The sequence below is a fragment of the Panulirus ornatus genome, chromosome 8 (genome assembly GCF_036320965.1).
Source record: "Panulirus ornatus isolate Po-2019 chromosome 8, ASM3632096v1, whole genome shotgun sequence".
Lineage (NCBI taxonomy): Eukaryota > Metazoa > Arthropoda > Malacostraca > Decapoda > Palinuridae > Panulirus > Panulirus ornatus.
This window is the reverse complement of record NC_092231.1, coordinates 26,634,333-26,653,296: the sequence shown is the minus strand read 5'-3', so window position 1 is coordinate 26,653,296 and position 18,964 is coordinate 26,634,333. Positions and strand designations below refer to the sequence as shown.

Genomic DNA, 18,964 nt, shown 5'->3' with positions numbered 1-18,964 from the left:
AAGGATAAAGTGTTCAAAGATTTTCATGATAAAACTTTTCAACTATCTAACGAAAAGATACCACTTTCCTTGAGGTCTGACTCAAGATATTGGTGAAAAATGTCAAATTTGGTGATTAATTTTAAATGAAACAGCATGGCAGTAAGGTACATGACTATCTCTCACCTCTGAGACATTGACTTGAGCGTAGGCCCCATAGGCGCCAAACTGGTTGAAGACAAAGGGGTTGAGGAGACCCATATTTCCGGCCATTTGTTGCATGCGTCGCAGCTGCCTTTCTTTCTCAGTATCTGCAAACTTCACCACCAGACTCGAAGATGCACCCTGTAAACAGGTAGGGGCAGTCAGCTCATGGGATTATAAGGCATGATGCATTATATTACTGAGATATCTATGTATTCATATAAGAAATCAAAACAGGTGCATGACAATCATAATATATAAACAGAGCTAAAGCAAAGAGTTGGAGGAATTTAAAGAGATAGAAGTCAACAAAAATAAGGTAGGAAGTAAGAAATAAAGGTCTCGTGTGAGTAAAGGGTAAGACAGCATGTGTAGATGAAAAGTAATTATGCTTGTGAATGCAACTGTAAGCGAGAAGTCTTAATGTGTCAACTGGATGTACATATGAGATGATGTATATGACTACGAACTATGAATGCACATGAGTGTATATACATTACGATAAGAATTAGCGATATATGAAAATAGATGTCCAAATTTTCCCGAGTACTGAAAACTTTGCTTCATCATGAATTCAGCTCCAAATAAACTGATGGGGAAAAATGTGGAATATGTATGAGGGTACAGCATATGGGAACCTATCTCAGCAGTGCAAAGCATGCTATTACAAATTGTGGCTGGTAATGGCACAAAAAATACGCTGCTTCCAAAACGTGGAAGTTACAAAGAGAATGTTACACTTAATCAGATGAAACATAATTTCATCTTTTTTAAGAAACGTGAAATATTTAATATGATATCTATGTCGAAGTATTTTAAAATCTAGTTGAAAAGTTAACACTGATAACTGACAACTTCAAATATTTGCCAACATTTAAATCCAACACCACAAAATTTCGTTAGTATATAACAATCTTATTTCATAACACGAAGACTGCATCAAACACTTGTCTTTACACCCACCATTGATTGTAGGTCAAGGAAAGAACAATAGTGTAGCAAGTTCTGCCATCTCATTCGCAGTACTTAGCTTGGCAAAACAAGGGAGATTGAATATTTCCTTGGATTCTTCTTTATAGTTTTTCTTGCTTGCGCTTTAAGTGTATGTAGAAAACACTTTTTCTTTAGTGATGACTTGCTGGGTAGTGAACATAGAATTGGAAAGTTTTGGAGAGCACTGGATGATATTTGTAATATGTAAAAGATGAGGGAAGAGAAATGTGTCCCCTCTACCCGGGTGTTTCAGTAATGTCATTATCTATTTATTTAATGTGTAAAGACATGATGATTTGAACCACACATATAAATGTTCATTCAAAAGGATTTTTCATCATTTTGAAAATTCATGAAATGATCCTTATAATAAAACTGAATGAATTCTGGAAAAAAAAAAAAAGCAACAGCAAGCAGATAAATGTAATCATAATGATGGCATAGTATACTGTGTTAAAAATGAGAATAAGGTAACTGAAGGCTCTTACAGTGAAGACGAGTGAGGTTTTTTCTTAATTTCTTGACTTTAATTTTCTTTGCTTTACATTATTCAACTTTTTTTTTCACTAGTGTCTTGTCCACTTTCAAGTTATTTACTAGCTTTATGCGAGACCCACGAAAGTAAACTCTCCAACTACGACTGCGTTAAATTCATTGTTAATTTTGGCTCATAGGATTTTTGTCAATATTCCAAAGTTCAAAGCTCTGTGTATGGAATATAAATGCTTCAATGATCATGGGAGCCAGTCTTGTAGCTGGTCCCAATGTATACGAGTCACAAAAGAGTTGAGCAGCAGACAAATGTAAGGTGTGAACTGCACTTAAGGGAACTGTGTATAGAAATTATGAAACCGGAATGCCAAGAGTGATTTCTCTAATGAACTAATGTTGCCCTACTTACTTTTTGTCATTCCAACAGAACTCGGCAAATTGTTTCATATAGTCAAGTATAACTCAACCTAGGACTGATGACATTAACTTCCACATACAGCTATTTCAACAAGAACCCATAGCCCAAGGTAAGAAACAGTAATCTAGCATTACTAATTTCAGTATGAGGTATCCCATTTCAGAAAGGAAAATACTAATAACTGTATATTCAAAGTACTCCCAGTTTGGAGAAAGCATACTTTACAAATACTGTCTCAAGGATGGCTTGAGATTCTGCTTATCCAACTGTATACACTACTTCATTATGGTGGACATGGGCAAGTAGAACCATTCATCTTGTATTCCTAATGAAAGTACTGCACTAATTCTCATGCTGCAAAGATCAAAGTGCAGGCATCTGCCACTCTCAAGACTCCATTCTTAACATTTGTTAACTACACACAGACACACACACTAAAAGGATGAAACAATGTACCGAAAGAATTACTTTTTTGTTATACTGATTGCCATTTCCCATGTCTGCGAGGTAGTGCCAAGAAACAGATGGAGAATGGCCCATCCACTCATATAAACACAAATATACATAATTGCCCATACACGCACATATACATACCAACATATATACATATACATACACATATATACACATGTACATATTCATACTTGCTTGCCTTCATCCATTCTCAGCGATACCCCACCTCACTGGAAACCGCATAGCTACCCCCTGCTTCAGCGAGGTAGCACCAGGAAGACCAAAAAGGCTAAATCAATTCACACTTAGTCTCTAGCTGTCAGGTGCAATGCACCGAAACCACAGCTCCCTTTCCACATCCAGGTCCCACAGACCTTTCCATGGTTTACCCCAGACGCTTCACATGCTCTAGTTCAATCCACTGACAGCACGTCGACCCCTGTATACCACATCATTCCAATTCACTCTATTCCTTGCACGCCTTTCACCCTCCTGTACGTTCAGGTCCCGATCGCTCAAGATCTTATTCACTGCATCCTTCCACCTCCAATTTAGTCTCCCGCTTCTCCTCGTTCCCTACACCTCCGACGCATATATCCTCTTTGTCAATATATATATATATATATATATATATATATATATATATATATATATATATATATATTAATTTTTTTTTTAATTTTCCAAAAGAAGCAACAGAAGGGGGCCAAGTGATGATATTCCCTCAAAGGTCCAGTCCTCTGTTCTTAACGCTACCTCGCTAACGCGGGAAATGGCGAATAGTATTAAAGATATATATATATATATATATATATATATATATATATATATATATATATATATATATATATACATAGTCATATCATATCTTCACCTACTATCATCTTAGTAAGGGATTAAAACTTTTGGGTTGTTTGGATATCATAAATGAACTTAGTCTCTCAGCTGGATAGTCCACCTATTTTCTGTAGTTCCTTTGTATTTCCTTTGCTAATCTTTTACATTCAGCCGTTCATCCTCCTCCCATACTTCACAATATTCAACTCTCTAACAACACAGGAGCAAAAGGAACATATACTAACAATAAACTTTTATTGTGTATAACACCAGTATATCAGTAGCTGGTCCAACTACTGTTCTTGACAATTACTTCCAGTGATCACTCAAGGATGAATGCTGCACCTCCGCACATCAGCACTAGCGACCTCCACAACACATCCCTTTACTGTTTTGTATGCTGCAGCAGCCGTCATAATGCTCTCTTGCGCCGACTCCCACATCTTGACGACAATGCCTAAATGTTCTCTATAAGGTTCCTATTACAACCTCTACCAGGCCAACCGAGAAGGTACAAGGTCTTTAGAGCAGAGAGTTTTCTCCTCGGTCCTGATGACCCAAGCCTACAGTTTGAGCCATTCATCTTCGAGCTACTGTGGAAATCTAAGGTTACTATCACGAAGTATCTTTGTTATTTTCTCTTTTGTATCAGGAGTCCTGAGGTGTTTTCCAGCTACACGTAGCCTTTCATAGTACCAGCCATCACATCAGGTTCCTGGTGTTCTTATATCGAAACGGCATCGGTGAATGGGTTAGCTTGGTCAGCTTCTCTGGTTTGGACCGGTTTTCTTTCTGGTTGAGCCTAATCTGTGTCAACCTTTGAGTTTTCCTTCTCATTCCACCTTATCTACCGCCGTTGTACAGTGGGTCGAGAAATTCCAGGTTCTGCGGCGATCTTGGTCAGCGGGGAGCCAAACTTATTCATACCAACAACTGTTCCCCACTGTGCAAGTTGAACAGCTTGACAATGATATATATGAGGTTCTCGTGTTGGAGTTCACGGGCTTCGTGGAGGCAACACCGTGGCAGCCGTCCAGTAAACACCTCGGCTGACGGGACATGACGTTATATGCTCACATGTGGAAGGGAATTCGTGTTAGCAATAATATTCTACACTTACCATCGGAATGTCAACACCAGCGGCATTTCTTGCTTGCTACGATGCAAGTCGCAGGAAGAGCTACCGTCTTTATGTGTCCTTACAAATGATCATATCTTGGAAGTAAAGCATCCATAGATGCTTTTTTTTTTTTGGTAGTACGAGAGTTTAACATTTATATTAATATCTTTTCCTTTTATATGAGAAAGTTCCGAATACCTAAACAGCTTTGTCACGAGTACATATATTGCTCTACTCGAGGGTTATACTCTAAAGTTTAAGTATCGCTCTAAATCAGCCTAAAGGAATGATATGTTGGCTCTATACCAACCTAAAGGAATGATATGTTAGCTTTATACCAAACTAATGGAATGATATGTTAGTTCTATACCAACCTAAAGGGATGATATGTTAGCTCTAACCTAGCTAAAGGATCATGTTAGCTCTACAGCACCCTAAAGGAGTGATATCTTGGTCTGGACGTAAAGGTATGCTATGTCAGCTTTATACCAGCATAAAATGATAAGTTAGCTCTATAACAGATTACAGAAATGATGTGCTAGCCCCCTACCAGCTTAAAGGAATGATATGTTGACTCTATACCAGCCTACAGAGTTGATATGTTTGGATTCTTGTGGCGACATTTATAGAAAAATAATCAACGAATATCATCTGCAAAAAATAAATCAATAAAAAAATAAAAGGTATCAAGTTTTTGTTGAATAATGAAGAGCAACGATCAACATGTACAACTGTACCATAGACTATACTGACCATAACATGGTTATTTTTGATGCGGATATCTCGAAAAAATATGAATAAGTTTTTGAGCAAATGATGTCAGATATGCATGGCCAGTTTGAAAAGGATCCACTGAACTGGAAGCAAGGCGTTAATTGTAACTGGGGAAAAAATGAAAAAAAGTATACTTTTTTCAGAAATATTATGAGAATGTAATCAGTTTTTGCCTTACTACAGAATAAATGGATAAAAAATAATGTCCGTTCGAAACAAGGAACGAGCTGTGCAAGTGTCAGCCGACGAACGGCAGCACAAACTGGCCCGGCGAAAATTCAATACAGTACTGATAAAAAGTAAACACACAGAAAAACGACAAATACGCACAAAACTGTTCCACATCCCATCTACATACACACACACACACATATATATATATATATATATATATATATATATATATGAATATATATATATATATATATATATATATATATATATATATATATATATATGAATATATATATATATATATATATATATATATATATATATATATATATATATATATATATATATATATATATATATGGCTATGTTTGAAGGAATAGTGGTTCCAACAATGTTGTATGGTTGCGAGGCGTGGGCTATGGATAGAGTTGTGCGCAGGAGGGTGGATGTGCTGGAAATGAGATGTTTGTGGACAATATGTGGTGTGAGGTGGTTTGATCGAGTAAGTAATGTAAGGGTAAGAGAGATGTGTGGAAATAAAAAGAGCGTGGTTGAGAGAGCAGAAGAGGGTGTTTTGAAATGGTTTGGGCACATGGAGAGAATGAGTGAGAAAAAATTGACCAAGAGGATATATGTGTCGGAGGTGGAGGGAACGAGGAGAAGTGGGAGACCACATTGGAGGTGGAAAGATGGAGTGAAAAAGATTTTGAGTGATCGGAGCCTGAACATGCAGGAGGGTGAAAGGCGGGCAAGGAATAGAGTGAATTGGATCGATGTGGCATACCGGGGTCGACGTGCTGTCAGTGGATTGAATCAGGGCATGTGAAGCGTCTGGGGTAAACCATGGAAAGTTCTGTTGGGCCCGGATGTGGAAAGGGAGCTGTGGTTTTCGGGCATTACTGCATGACAGCTAGAGACTGAGTGTGAACGAATGGGGCCTTTGTTGTCTTTTCCTAGCGCTACCTCGCACACATGAGGGGGGAGGGGGGTGTTATTCCATGTGTGGTGGGGTGGCGATGGTAATGAATAAAGGCAGACAGTGTGAATTGTGTGCATGTGTATATATGTATGTGTCTGTGTGTGTATATATATGTGTACATTGAGATGTATGGGTATGTATATTTGCGTGTTTGGACGTGTATGTATGTACATGTGTATGGGGGTGGGTTGGGCCATTTCCTTCGTCTGTTTCCTTGCGCTACCTCGCAAACGCGGGAGACAGCGACAATGCAAAATAATAATAATAATGATAATAATACTATATATATATATATATATATATATATATATATATATATATATATATATATATATAGGAAAGGATCACAATCTAGCGCGTGATCCAAGTATATTGTTCGCCGTTTCCCCTCGTTAATGACGTAGCGCCAGGAATAAACGAATAAAAAAAAAACACCATCAACATCCTTTCTCTAGTTGTCATGTGTGATGTTCTGAAACCACAGCTCCCTATCTACAACCAGGCCCCACACACCTCTCCATGGTTTCTCTAAGCACCTTAAGGTGCCCCCGTTCAGTCCACAGCACGTCACCCCCCCCCCCCCCTCCCTCCCGCCTCCTGTATATGACATCCCTTTCATTCACTCTCCCCGTGTGCGTCTTTCTTCCTCCAGCATGTTTAGGCCCCTAATACTTAAAGCCTTTATCACTCCATCCTCCTATTTCTAGTTTGGTCTCCTGGCTCTTCATTTTGTCTCCACTTATAACACACACACAATTTTTGTCAACCTCTCCTCACTCAATCTCTTCAGGTGTCCAAACCATTTCAGTACAAACACTTCAGCTCTCTCAACCACTCGTCTTATTGCCATACACCCCTCTATTACCTTTTTATTACTCGATAAACCACCTCACACCATATAATGTCCTCAAACATTTAATCTACGGCTCATTCACTCTCCTCTGCACAGCCTCATCTATACCCCATGATTGGCATCTATATAATATTGTTGGGACAACCCTACCGTCAAGCATACCAATTTTTGTCCCTTCAAATGACCTCCTCAATGCTCCCAGAACGTTCGCCCCTCACCCACCCTATGACTCAGTTTCGCTGCCATGTCCACTCCCAGGTATCTCCACTCCACTTGCTCACAATTTTTTTCTGTTCAGTCTCATACCCCAACTAACCTGGCCCTTTGGCCTGCTAAACCTAATAATCTTTCTTTTGTTCACATTTACTCTCAACATCTTCCTTTCACATTCCACCCCAAACATGGTCACCATCTTCTGTAATCTCTCACCCGAATCTGCACCTAGATCTGTGTCATCAGCAGACAGCAACTGACACTCCCCTGGTCTCCTCACCCCCTTCGGACTACATACTCGCCCCTCTCTCCAAAACACTTGAATTTACCTGCCTCACCACCTAATCCATTAACAAATCAAACACCCATGGTAACAAAAGACACCCTGCCGCAGACCCATCTTCACCTGAAACCTCTCATACTCTACCTACCAGCAAACACGCCTTACACTTGATTACATCCTTTCACTACTTTCAGTAGCTTCCCTTCCACACTGTATATTCTTAAAACTTTCCAATAGAGCCTCTGTCATCCCTGTCATATACTTTTTCCAGATCTATAAATGCCATATAGAAGTTCTTCTGTTTATTTAATTCTCAAACATATTTTTAAAGCAAACACCTGTTCCACACATCCTCTACCACTTTTGAAACCACACCGTTCCTCCCGTCTGATGTACATGCCTTCACCCTCTCAATCACCAACCTCCCATACAACTTACCAGGTACACTCATCAAGTTTGAACACGCATTTTCACCTTTGCCTTTATACAATGGCATGATGCATGCATTCCACCAATCCTCAGGCACCTCACTATGATCTATACATACAATGAAAACCCGAACTAACAAAAACAACTTAGTCACTCCCTTCTTTGAGAAATTCAACTACAATGCCATCCACTTCAACCGCCTTGCCACAATGCAATATATGCAAGGCTTCCACATCTCTCTTCACCAAAGCACTTTCCATGCTCTCACTTCGTTCACCATCCCGACCCAAACACCCTACATCTACCACTTTATCATCAAATATACATAACAGTCCTTTAAAATACTCACTCCAACTCCTCGTTTCATCACTACTTGTTACCACTTCACCAATGTTACCATTTGTTCTCTTGTTTTTCTCACGCTATCAACCTACTTCCAAAATATCTTATTCTCCCTAAACTTTACTGATACTCGCTCACCCCCTCATTGGCCTTCATTTTAAACCCCTGCACCTTGCTCTTGACCTCCTGTTTACCTCATGTATACATCTGTCAATCATCTGCTCTACTTCCCTGTAAGTACCAGCCATACACCTTGGTTCTATATTTCACTGTGCGCGAGGTACCGCTAGGAAAAGACAACAAAGGCCACATTCGTTCACACTCAGTCTCTAGCTGTCATGTATAATGCAACGAAACCACACACACACACACACACTCACACACACACACACACACACACACATATATATATATATATATATATATATATATATATATATATATATATATATATATATATATATATATATTTATATATGTGTGTGTGTGTGTGTTACAGGGCACCACCTGCAAGATGTCACAAGTGAAAAGTCAACTATGGCGGGGCTGTATCACCGGCAGTACAGTCTCGTCAAAGAACTCATCAGTGCAGAGGCGTCGGAGTCCACATTTCCCTGCTACTGTAAGTAACACAGACTTTGACTGCAAGAGCCTTAAAAAAAGTCCTAGGTAGCACCAAGTCTCTTTCAGAAACTGGTCCCAGGTTAATTACATTATCTATCTATATATCTTTATCTATCTGTCTACGCACACACACATATATATATATATATATATATATATATATATATATATATATATATATATATATATATATATATATATACATATATATATATATATATATATATATATATATATATATATATATATATATATATTTTTTTTTTTTTGCTTTGTCGCTGTCTCCCGCGTTTGCGAGGTAGCGCAAGGAAACAGACGAAAGAAATGGCCCAACCCACCCCCATACACATGTATATACATACATCCACACACGCAAATATACATACCTACACAGCTTTCCATGGTTTACCCCAGACGCTTCACATGCCCTGATTCAATCCACTGACAGCACGTCAACCCCGGTATACCACATCCATCCAATTCACTCTATTCCTTGCCCTCCTTTCACCCTCCTGCATGTTCAGGCCCCGATCACACAAAATCTTTTTCACTCCATCTTTCCACCTCCAATTTGGTCTTCCACTTCTCCTTGTTCCCTCCACCTCCGACACATATATCCTCTTGGTCAATCTTTCCTCACTCATTCTCTCCATGTGCCCAAACCATTTCAAAACACCCTCTTCTGCTCTCTCAACCACGCTCTTTTTATTTCCACACATCTCTCTTACCCTTACGTTACTTACTCGATCAAACCACCTCACACCACACATTGTCCTCAAACATCTCATTTCCAGCACATCCATCCTCCTGCGCACAACTCTATCCATAGCCCACGCCTCGCAACCATACAACATTGTTGGAACCACTATTCCTTCAAACATACCCATTTTTGCTTTCCGAGATAATGTTCTCGACTTCCACACATTCTTCAAGGCTCCCAGGATTTTCGCCCCCTCCCCCACCCTATGATCCACTTCCGCTTCCATGGTTCCATCCGCTGCCAGATCCACTCCCAGATATCTAAAACACTTTACTTCCTCCAGTTTTTCTCCATTCAAACTTACCTCCCAATTGACTTGACCCTCAACCCTACTGTACCTAATTACCTTGCTCTTATTCACATTTACTCTTAACTTTCTTCTTTCACACACTTTACCAAACTCAGTCACCAGCTTCTGCCGTTTCTCAAATGAATCAGCCACCAGCGCTGTATCATCAGCGAACAACAACTGACTCACTTCCCAAGCTCTCTCATCCACAACAGACTTCATACTTGCCCCTCTTTCCAAAACTCTTGCATTCACCTCCCTAACAACCCCATCCATAAACAAATTAAACAACCATGGAGACATCACACACCCCTGCCGCAAACCTACATTCACTGAGAACCAATCACTTTCCTCTCTTCCTACACGTACACATGCCTTACATCCTCGATAAAAACTTTTCACTGCTTCTAACAACTTGCCTCCCACACCATATATTCTTAATACCTTCCACAGAGCATCTCTATCAACTCTATCATATGCCTTCTCCAGATCCATAAATGCTACATACAAATCCATTTGCTTTTCTAAGTATTTCTCACATACATTCTTCAAAGCAAACACCTGATCCACACATCCTCTACATAGACCAGATAACAAAAAAATTACTCAAACGTACACAGACACCAGAGACTAATTCAAAAGAAAAACAAGATCAATTGAAAGACAAAAACGACAACACACAAATTTAGAAGAAGAAAAAAAAACTTATCAGGACAAACGACACACGAAAGTTACTAACACAAAAGAACATGTAAAAACAATTACAGTGCTACTTACGAACACTATAAAAAGGGCAATGGTGACTTACAGTGCAACTTACCGGCATTGTCTGACTCCCGTGAAGGGTGTTAATGGCGGCCTGAGCCTCTGTGTGCGACCCGTATTTCACAAACGCGCAACCTGGAAATAATACGAAAATCTCGCTCAATTGGTGGGCAACGACGAGGAAGCCATAGTGTAATATCAATACGGAAAAAGAGAGACAAAAATTTATTAATGACATCCAAGTATAAGTTAACTCCGACAAAGATGTATATTTCTTTTAATTTCTTTTTTTACCTACAAGTGGTGATGAAGCCAGAAATGGTTAATACTCGTTACATATATATAATTTTCATGAACCATCAGTTCTCTCTGAACAAGGGCTGGTTCGCTTTATGGACATGAGGCCAGATGACTGTTGGGTCATTAGGGGAGGCCGTTAACGTCAAGTTATAACCACCAATCGAACATTCTGGACACCGTCTCCCAGTGTAATCTGAGGGCCATATACGCCCTCACAGCATGTATGATGGCTCTTGTTTGAACGAAGGAAGAAAACATAACAAATAATATACTGAAGACAGTATCCATACGTAACCTAGTAATACGTGAAGTATTAATACATCTCATGAAATACGACGTAAATACGCAGAGAAATATACATTTTTAAGTATCTAAATGCATAAAGAAAAGTTTCTTAATGCTAAGCCTGAAAACAAGACAGAAAGCTATTCATACATTAGACTAAAAACACTGGAACAGTAAACAACCCTGCATCTACCACGATAGGACACATACATAATAATGAATACATATAGATTTTTTTTTTTTCATCAAATACAGCAAACCACAAATATGCATCCCCAACTGGAACAAATAAACAATGGTTCGATTATGAAAACCAGAGAGTATTTCAAAACTGAAAGTTAAAATCCACAAGAAACATTGGATTTACATATTTCACCCGAAGAAAAAATTGTGCTCTCACCTTCAAAGACGTCAAATTTACAACAAAGTTAACTACCAATTAACTGAAAAGTATTCGATATAAACAATGAAGGAAGAGACAAGGTACTAGACTTGTATGTTAGCGTTATAGTGTGACGAAGATTATCATACACTGTTCACTGGCTTCGTTACTAACCACCACTACTGGTGGAGTTAACGTGACAACAGCTTCTGTTACGGCCTCGAGAACGTTACCAGAAATTAGCTCCAATGAGCACGACGTAACGATCCATGAGCACGATACATTCCCTGGCCATGATAGCCTGGTCCTTCACCTGACCCTTAAGCATTACATAGCCTGCCATGATATGGTTCTGGCCCCTAACCACCAAAGGTGCTGTGTGGGTTAGCCTACGTTATACTATATTATCAGTCATTCTGGTAACACATGTAAACATCGGGTGAGCTTTACTATATCATGTTTTGATTTACTGGCAGACGCCTATTGTGGTCATTCAGCCTCAAATCGTTACATATAAGTAACACACACAAATTTACAATAAATTTTATGACTATCCTGTTGCCCCAATACACATAATTCTAAACCCCATTACCTTCCTCAATACCTTCAGAAATAAAAGGATGAAAATATATGCTGATCTTTCTTCTTTCTTTCTGCATACACTTGAAAATTTCAGTACATAAACAACAAACACAGCATGACTGCTACAGTACACAGGGCAAGGGTCCTGAACACCGTGTTCATGACGCCATCTATTAAGATCTCATACATACATCATCCTTGGACTCTCTCATCTAGTTAATACATAATATCATACTTCATCTTCATAATCAACAACACACACAAAATCTGTATATAAATAAACCTCTCATTCCAGAACAGCCGCCCACTTTCTGTACGGTGGGAACTACTTCTTACACCATCAGCCCAGGTTATAGAGTTCGTTTTTCATATCTTGCCACAATATCACGAGCCAACTAATGGATAAAAAAAAAAAAAGCTTTCCATCCAGTCCATACAGGTGGAGAGTGATGACCCCCCAGCAACAGGTACCTGGATACCTGCACCAGTCTCAACGATGGGGACTCCTGCTGGAGCTCAGCTCACGTTTACCACAAAACCCACGACACAGACACTGTGTGGTTATTGTTCCGTACAACGTGAAGGGAATCTTCTTTAGTAAACGTTTAGTTTAGGTAAGGTTATCAAGTTAGGTTAGGTTACTTAGCAGGTTATGCTAGGTTACTTAGGTACGTTACTTGGATTTAGGTTAGGTTACGTTACTTGGGGTAGGTCAGGTTAGGTTAGGTACGTGACGAGCTAGGTTAGGTTACGTTACTTGGGGTAGGTCAGGTTAGGTTAGGTACGTGACGAGCTAGGTTAGGTTACGTTACTTGGGGTAGGCTAATTAGGTTAACTACGTTACTTGGATTTAGGTTACGTTACGTTACTTGGATTTAGGTTATGTTACGTTACTTGGGGTAGGTTAGTTACGTCAGGTACGTTACTTGAGCTAGGTTAGGTTACGTTACTTGGATTTAGGTTACGTTACGTTACTTGGGGTAGGTTAGGTTAAGTACGTTACTTGAGCTAGGTTAGGTTACGTTACTTTCGTCAATTTTTTTTTTCTTTTTACCGACTGGTGCCGTGTAAAACGACCGGTAAAATATCTGCTCACTAAAAAAAGATCTAATTTACCAGCCATAAATATCCTTCACCATTCACTATGACTATTCATTATTCACACACACACCATCCAGTACAGAGCACTGTCATTAGTAACCCACACTGCATAACCGCCCAAGTTTATACAAAACCCTATTTTGGACGTATACCTCACTGAGTACCGTCACACCACAAGGTATACAGTCCACACCACACCTCACTGAGTACCGTCACACCACACGGTATACAGTCCACGCCATACCTCACTGAGCACCGTCACACCACACGGTATACAGTCCACACCACACCTCACTGAGTACCGTCACACCACACGGTATACAGTCCACACCACACCTCACTGAGCACCGTCACACCACACGGTATACAGTCCACACCACACCTCACTGAGTACCGTCACACCACACGGTATACAGTCCACGCCATACCTCGCTCAGGACCGTCACACCACACGGTATACTCTACACCATTCCTCGCTCAGGACCGTCAAATCACACGGTATAGTCAGTCCACACTATACCTCGCTCAGGAACGTCACATCACACGGTTTAATCCACGTCTTCAAAGACGCAATAAATAAACAAACGCATCTCTGTCGGAGCGTGTACAAGCGACCAGCGCTGCCCGCCATTGTCTCGCTCGATTGGTATTCATGAAAAACCTAGTCTTACAATCACTTACAAATGTTGATTCTCAATAACGATGAAGTGGATCTCCAAGTTTAATCCGTCATAGTTTCCTCTGAACGACTTTTAAGATGTCTTTGTGTATGACTGGTATTCATTCAAAAAAAAAAAAAAACAATAGGGACTACAAAGTAAAGGTACTCATTATAAATTATACAACTTACAATAGGGATTACGAACAAATACTGTAACGCAAAACGACGGAATTACAACAATAAGAAGAAGGCACTGGGAAAAAAGGGCCTATTGAATAATGTACTATGAAAGATGGTACTTTAGAAGGAAAGAAATGTGGGGATATCTGTCATGTAAACACTAGTGTACGTTCTTGAGTGAGGCAACTGTTGTTCGCTGGTGTCACGGCGCTGATGGCAGATTCGTGAGACAAACTGTAGAAATTAATGACTGAGTTTGGGAGCGTATGAAAGGAGAAAGTTGAGAATAAATGTGAATAAAATAAGTTATTTGGGACACTAATGGAAAGAGACAGGTTAGCTGGGGTGCAAGTCGGAATGGAGAAAACTTAGGGAAGTTGTGTTTTAGATACCTGGGAGTGGAAATGGCAGTGAACGGAATCATGGGGGATGAGGTGAGTCATAGGGTAGACGAGGGGGCGAATGTTCTGGGAGCATTGAGGAATGTGTGGAAAGAGATGTCATTATCTGGGAGGGTGAAGATGGGCATGCATGTTTCAAGGTATAGTATATAGATCCCAATGCATGGAAAGACGTGAATGTGTTGGAAATGAAATGCATTAGGACAAGATTTAGTGTGAGGAGGGTCGCTGGAGTAAAAAATGACAGGGTAAGAGAAAGGTGTGCTAATATGAAGAATGTGGTTGAGAGAGATGAAGGTGTACTGAAATGATTTAGTCATATGAAAAGAATGAGTGAGAAGAGAAGTTGACAGAGAGAAATATATGCAAATGTGTCAAAAAATGTGGGGACAAGGAGAACAGGAAGACCATGTATGTGATGAAAAGATGGAGCGAAAAAAGATTCGGCGTGCCCGGGGCTCGAATGTGCTGTAGGGTGTAAGTCCTGCTCTAGAGAACATACTCCCGCGGACACTACAGACAACTACGGGGAAGTAAATCTGTATTTCAGTAATGTCAAGTCATATGATTTAATGTTCAATAATAATAAAGTCACCCAAGCACTGGGTAGAGAAACATTTACAATGCAATGTCCTCCAGACATCTCCTGTCGTAGATCCGTCAAACTGTACAACATGAGACACTTCAGGACAAAGACCTGGAACACATCACAGATGACGAAGAGAAAAGAAAAAGAGCTGAGCAAAAGTCGCCCGTGTACCTAAATTCCTGAGATCAAAGACGCATAAAATCCAATGTGACTCGGTAGATATGGCTGATCAAGGCTGCCAAGATGGACTCAAACTATGCCATCGAAATGAATCGATACACTTCACCTCCCGGCTCCCTGGCTGCATCTCTCGGCTCCTGGCTGTATAATGCAACTGACGCCCACACCACCAAGGTATGTGATTACAAGTTATGTTCACTACGCTCTAAAAAGAACCACACATGGAGGGAATGCCAAGCAACCTACCCAAAATGCTAGCACTGAAAAAAGGTTCACTCAGCCACAGCCATGAAATGTGATGTCAGGAAAATGGCAATACAAACAAAGGGTAAACAACTGAACCGAAATAATACCCGACCAACATTTCTCATGTGAGAAATCGACCTAAAAACAAAAGCAAGCAGAAATAATTTTCACTTATTAGACTTAATTAAAAAATAATTTCATAAAACTTGCAACACTGGACAAGCGGACGCTTTGACCTTATAAACGCACACATGATGGAAAAACCATTCCAAGTGGGTCTGATTAACTGCCATGGAGTCTCAAACCACACATAATTACGATCCTGGAATATCAAACCTGCCGACTGAGCGAGCCACTACGCGGGTTGGCCGGCGGGAATGGCCAACAACACGAGATCACAGATGACGTCCAGTTCTCTGACATATGATCTGTAAACATAATGACATCACTGGACCCGGCTAATAATCCTGCTACCTATATCCCCACATCCCTACACGCACAAGGCGGGCATGTCCTATGTTCCCAGATTACTACAACATCCTTAGGGTACCAAAACCATCAATGTTTTCACCGCTAGTCAAACAAACCTTGGGCACCCTACCACAAACACCACAGGCGGTAATATATTAAACCTAATGAAACGTTTTGGTGCTCAACATCAGAGGCCAAACTTCCCAACCTTATAAGGTCACTCAGGCCTGACCACACCAGATATAACACTTGGAAATGGTAAAACCTGCTGCGCTGCCCACAGCTAACATGCAGCGATCATATTAACGCGATAGTCAGTGTCAACCGCTTCCCTCCTCACTCCCGGTACACAACGGCTGGCTACCTAGATCGCCAACTGGAACCTATTTAGTGAAACAATCAACAAAAATCTCCCTAATATCGACCTTGAAATAGACAATGCTCAAGACAGGTAGTATGAAACCATCGAAAAAGCGCAATCAACCAGTCCCTATCCACAGACACAAGACATTATCATACCTCCGCCCACTCCAGAAATATCCTAGCTACGCCACGTCCTATGGCTGGACATTCGCTCTGCTGGTACCATCAATGTAAGGACCTCCAAGCGAACAAGATAACCTGCACTGGGAAAATACGATCAACTCCCTTGCGTAGAAATACAGTGTGACCCAAAAGCATTCTGGCAAGAAGTCAGCCGCTTACAGGGGAATTCCAGAATCCATTTGAAAGGCATCAATAACAAGACTGATGATGATGAAGGTATGGCAGCACAATTCATGAACACGTGGAAAACAGTGTTCCACATTACGCCTGAAGAAAACGCCAACTATTATCAAGAAGATGAAAAAAGTAACCGACTGGCTGGCTCGGAGCAGAGAAAGAACCATGTTACACTAGACCACAGACTCAGCCCGACTGTCCCCTAACACCCGCCTCTCACTGGCAGTTGACTTGCTGGAGCTTCGTACAGCCAGCCATCCAGAAGGCCAAGAACTCAGCCCCGGGAAAAGATAAAAGAGATAAGAGGCGATTTAACATGCTACCTCCAAAAGGAGTACAGTCCCTTCTCAATATTTACAATGCATAGGATACTTTCCTCGCAGGTTCAGATGCCAGAGTAACACTGATACCAAAACCAAGAATGGCCAGAAACAGACCCGAAGAACTACCGCCCCATATCTCTCGCACAAGCCCCAGGGACACCTCGAAAACAACACCCTTCATAACCCTAGTCACTACGGCTTCCGGAGAAGCAGAAAACCATCTCAACAATTGCGATTGCGTCAGAAAAATTGCTATTTCCAGAGGACAAGGAATACATTATAGTTATACAAAGAAACGCAAAGCCTTTGACGAAGTGAGATTAAACGGCCTACAATATAAACTACTACAACTAGGCATATTAGAGATCACAGAAAGACTCATGTGTATCTTTCTAGACCAATGCATTGCAGAAATCATCATCTACTCTGCTGCGTCACCCTAAATTCCCTCTACTAAGCGGGGTACCCCAGGGCAGCGCCCCATCACCAACACTATATATATAACTTAACACAGCTGAAGTTCCCCCACAAGTTGGTGCCACGAACATCTGTGACGACGACGCCACACAAATGGTAGTCTCGAACAACTCCCTTCCAGAACATACCCGTTTGGTACAGACTCAAAAAATTCGAGAGGACAGGAAGAAACAACATACAAAAATTTTTTTTTACTACAGCGGCGCTAAGAAGAATAAAACCCAACAATATAACCTTAGAAGGTAACATGAGAGCGCACAAGAAGCTGCAAAATCCTGAGTCATACACTAACCCCTTCCACAGAACCAAAAATTTCACCTAGTCAAGGTCATGATAACGCCTGGCCTAACTTACTAGTTACCAACGTCCCTCGCCTCCAAATCTCGCCTGCTGAGGTCACACTGGACACAAAATAAAGCTGTACGAGTCGTCACAAATGAAAAATGACTCCGACATTAAAAACATCGTAGAACAGCGCGAACGACTACAGATAAACCAGTCGGTACGTATGTAAGGAATCAGCCTCAAAACGTATGGCAGGAACTTGATGACAACGACAACACGAACCACACACAACTCCAGCATCTCACAACAGTACATACGTGGAACATCCTTGCTCCACACGTAGCCTCAGAGCACTCAGGGAGGCTCCAATCATCCGTCCATATACACAGTGTACAAAATAACAAAAGATAGAATAGACACATACACCCTCCCCCAAGTCTGCTGGGGGTCTATAAATATGGCACCAAGAACACGCTTCCAGAAAATCACCCAAAGGCAACAACAATCACCACACATCTGGCGACACTCTTTAGTCTTCGTCTTCCACGTCAAACTATCCCTTCTCCCGTCCCACCTCTTCTTCATCTCCTCTAACCACCCTTTTATGAGAGAGAGAGAGAGAGAGAGAGAGAGAGAGAGAGAGAGAGAGAGAGAGAGAGAGAGAGAGAGAGAGACGGGGGGACACACGAGCCTTGCGAGGGAGAACAAGCGTCACCGAGGTAGAAGGAGAGGCAAGGAGAACAAGCAAACGTGAGCTACGTACAGGTCCCCGCGCCAGACAGGTACCCCGGCCTGGT

General features: G+C 40.9%; 1 protein-coding gene across 18 annotated transcripts in view; it reads right to left on the bottom strand.

Moving 5' to 3' along the window:
- Nucleotides 1-18,964, bottom strand: part of LOC139749872 (CUGBP Elav-like family member 4) — a 1,199,110-nt gene that overhangs the window by 254,799 nt on the left and 925,347 nt on the right. For 16 of the 18 annotated variants that reach the window (XM_071664229.1, XM_071664237.1, XM_071664228.1 and 13 more), the window contains 2 exons: nucleotides 11,025-11,116; nucleotides 166-324 (listed from right to left, as the gene is read on the bottom strand). In XM_071664229.1, the coding sequence (XP_071520330.1) occupies nucleotides 166-324; nucleotides 11,025-11,116 (251 nt within the window). The remainder of the gene's footprint in view (nucleotides 1-165; nucleotides 325-11,024; nucleotides 11,117-18,964) is intronic. The other 2 variants (XM_071664231.1, XM_071664239.1) reach the window with 1 other exon arrangement.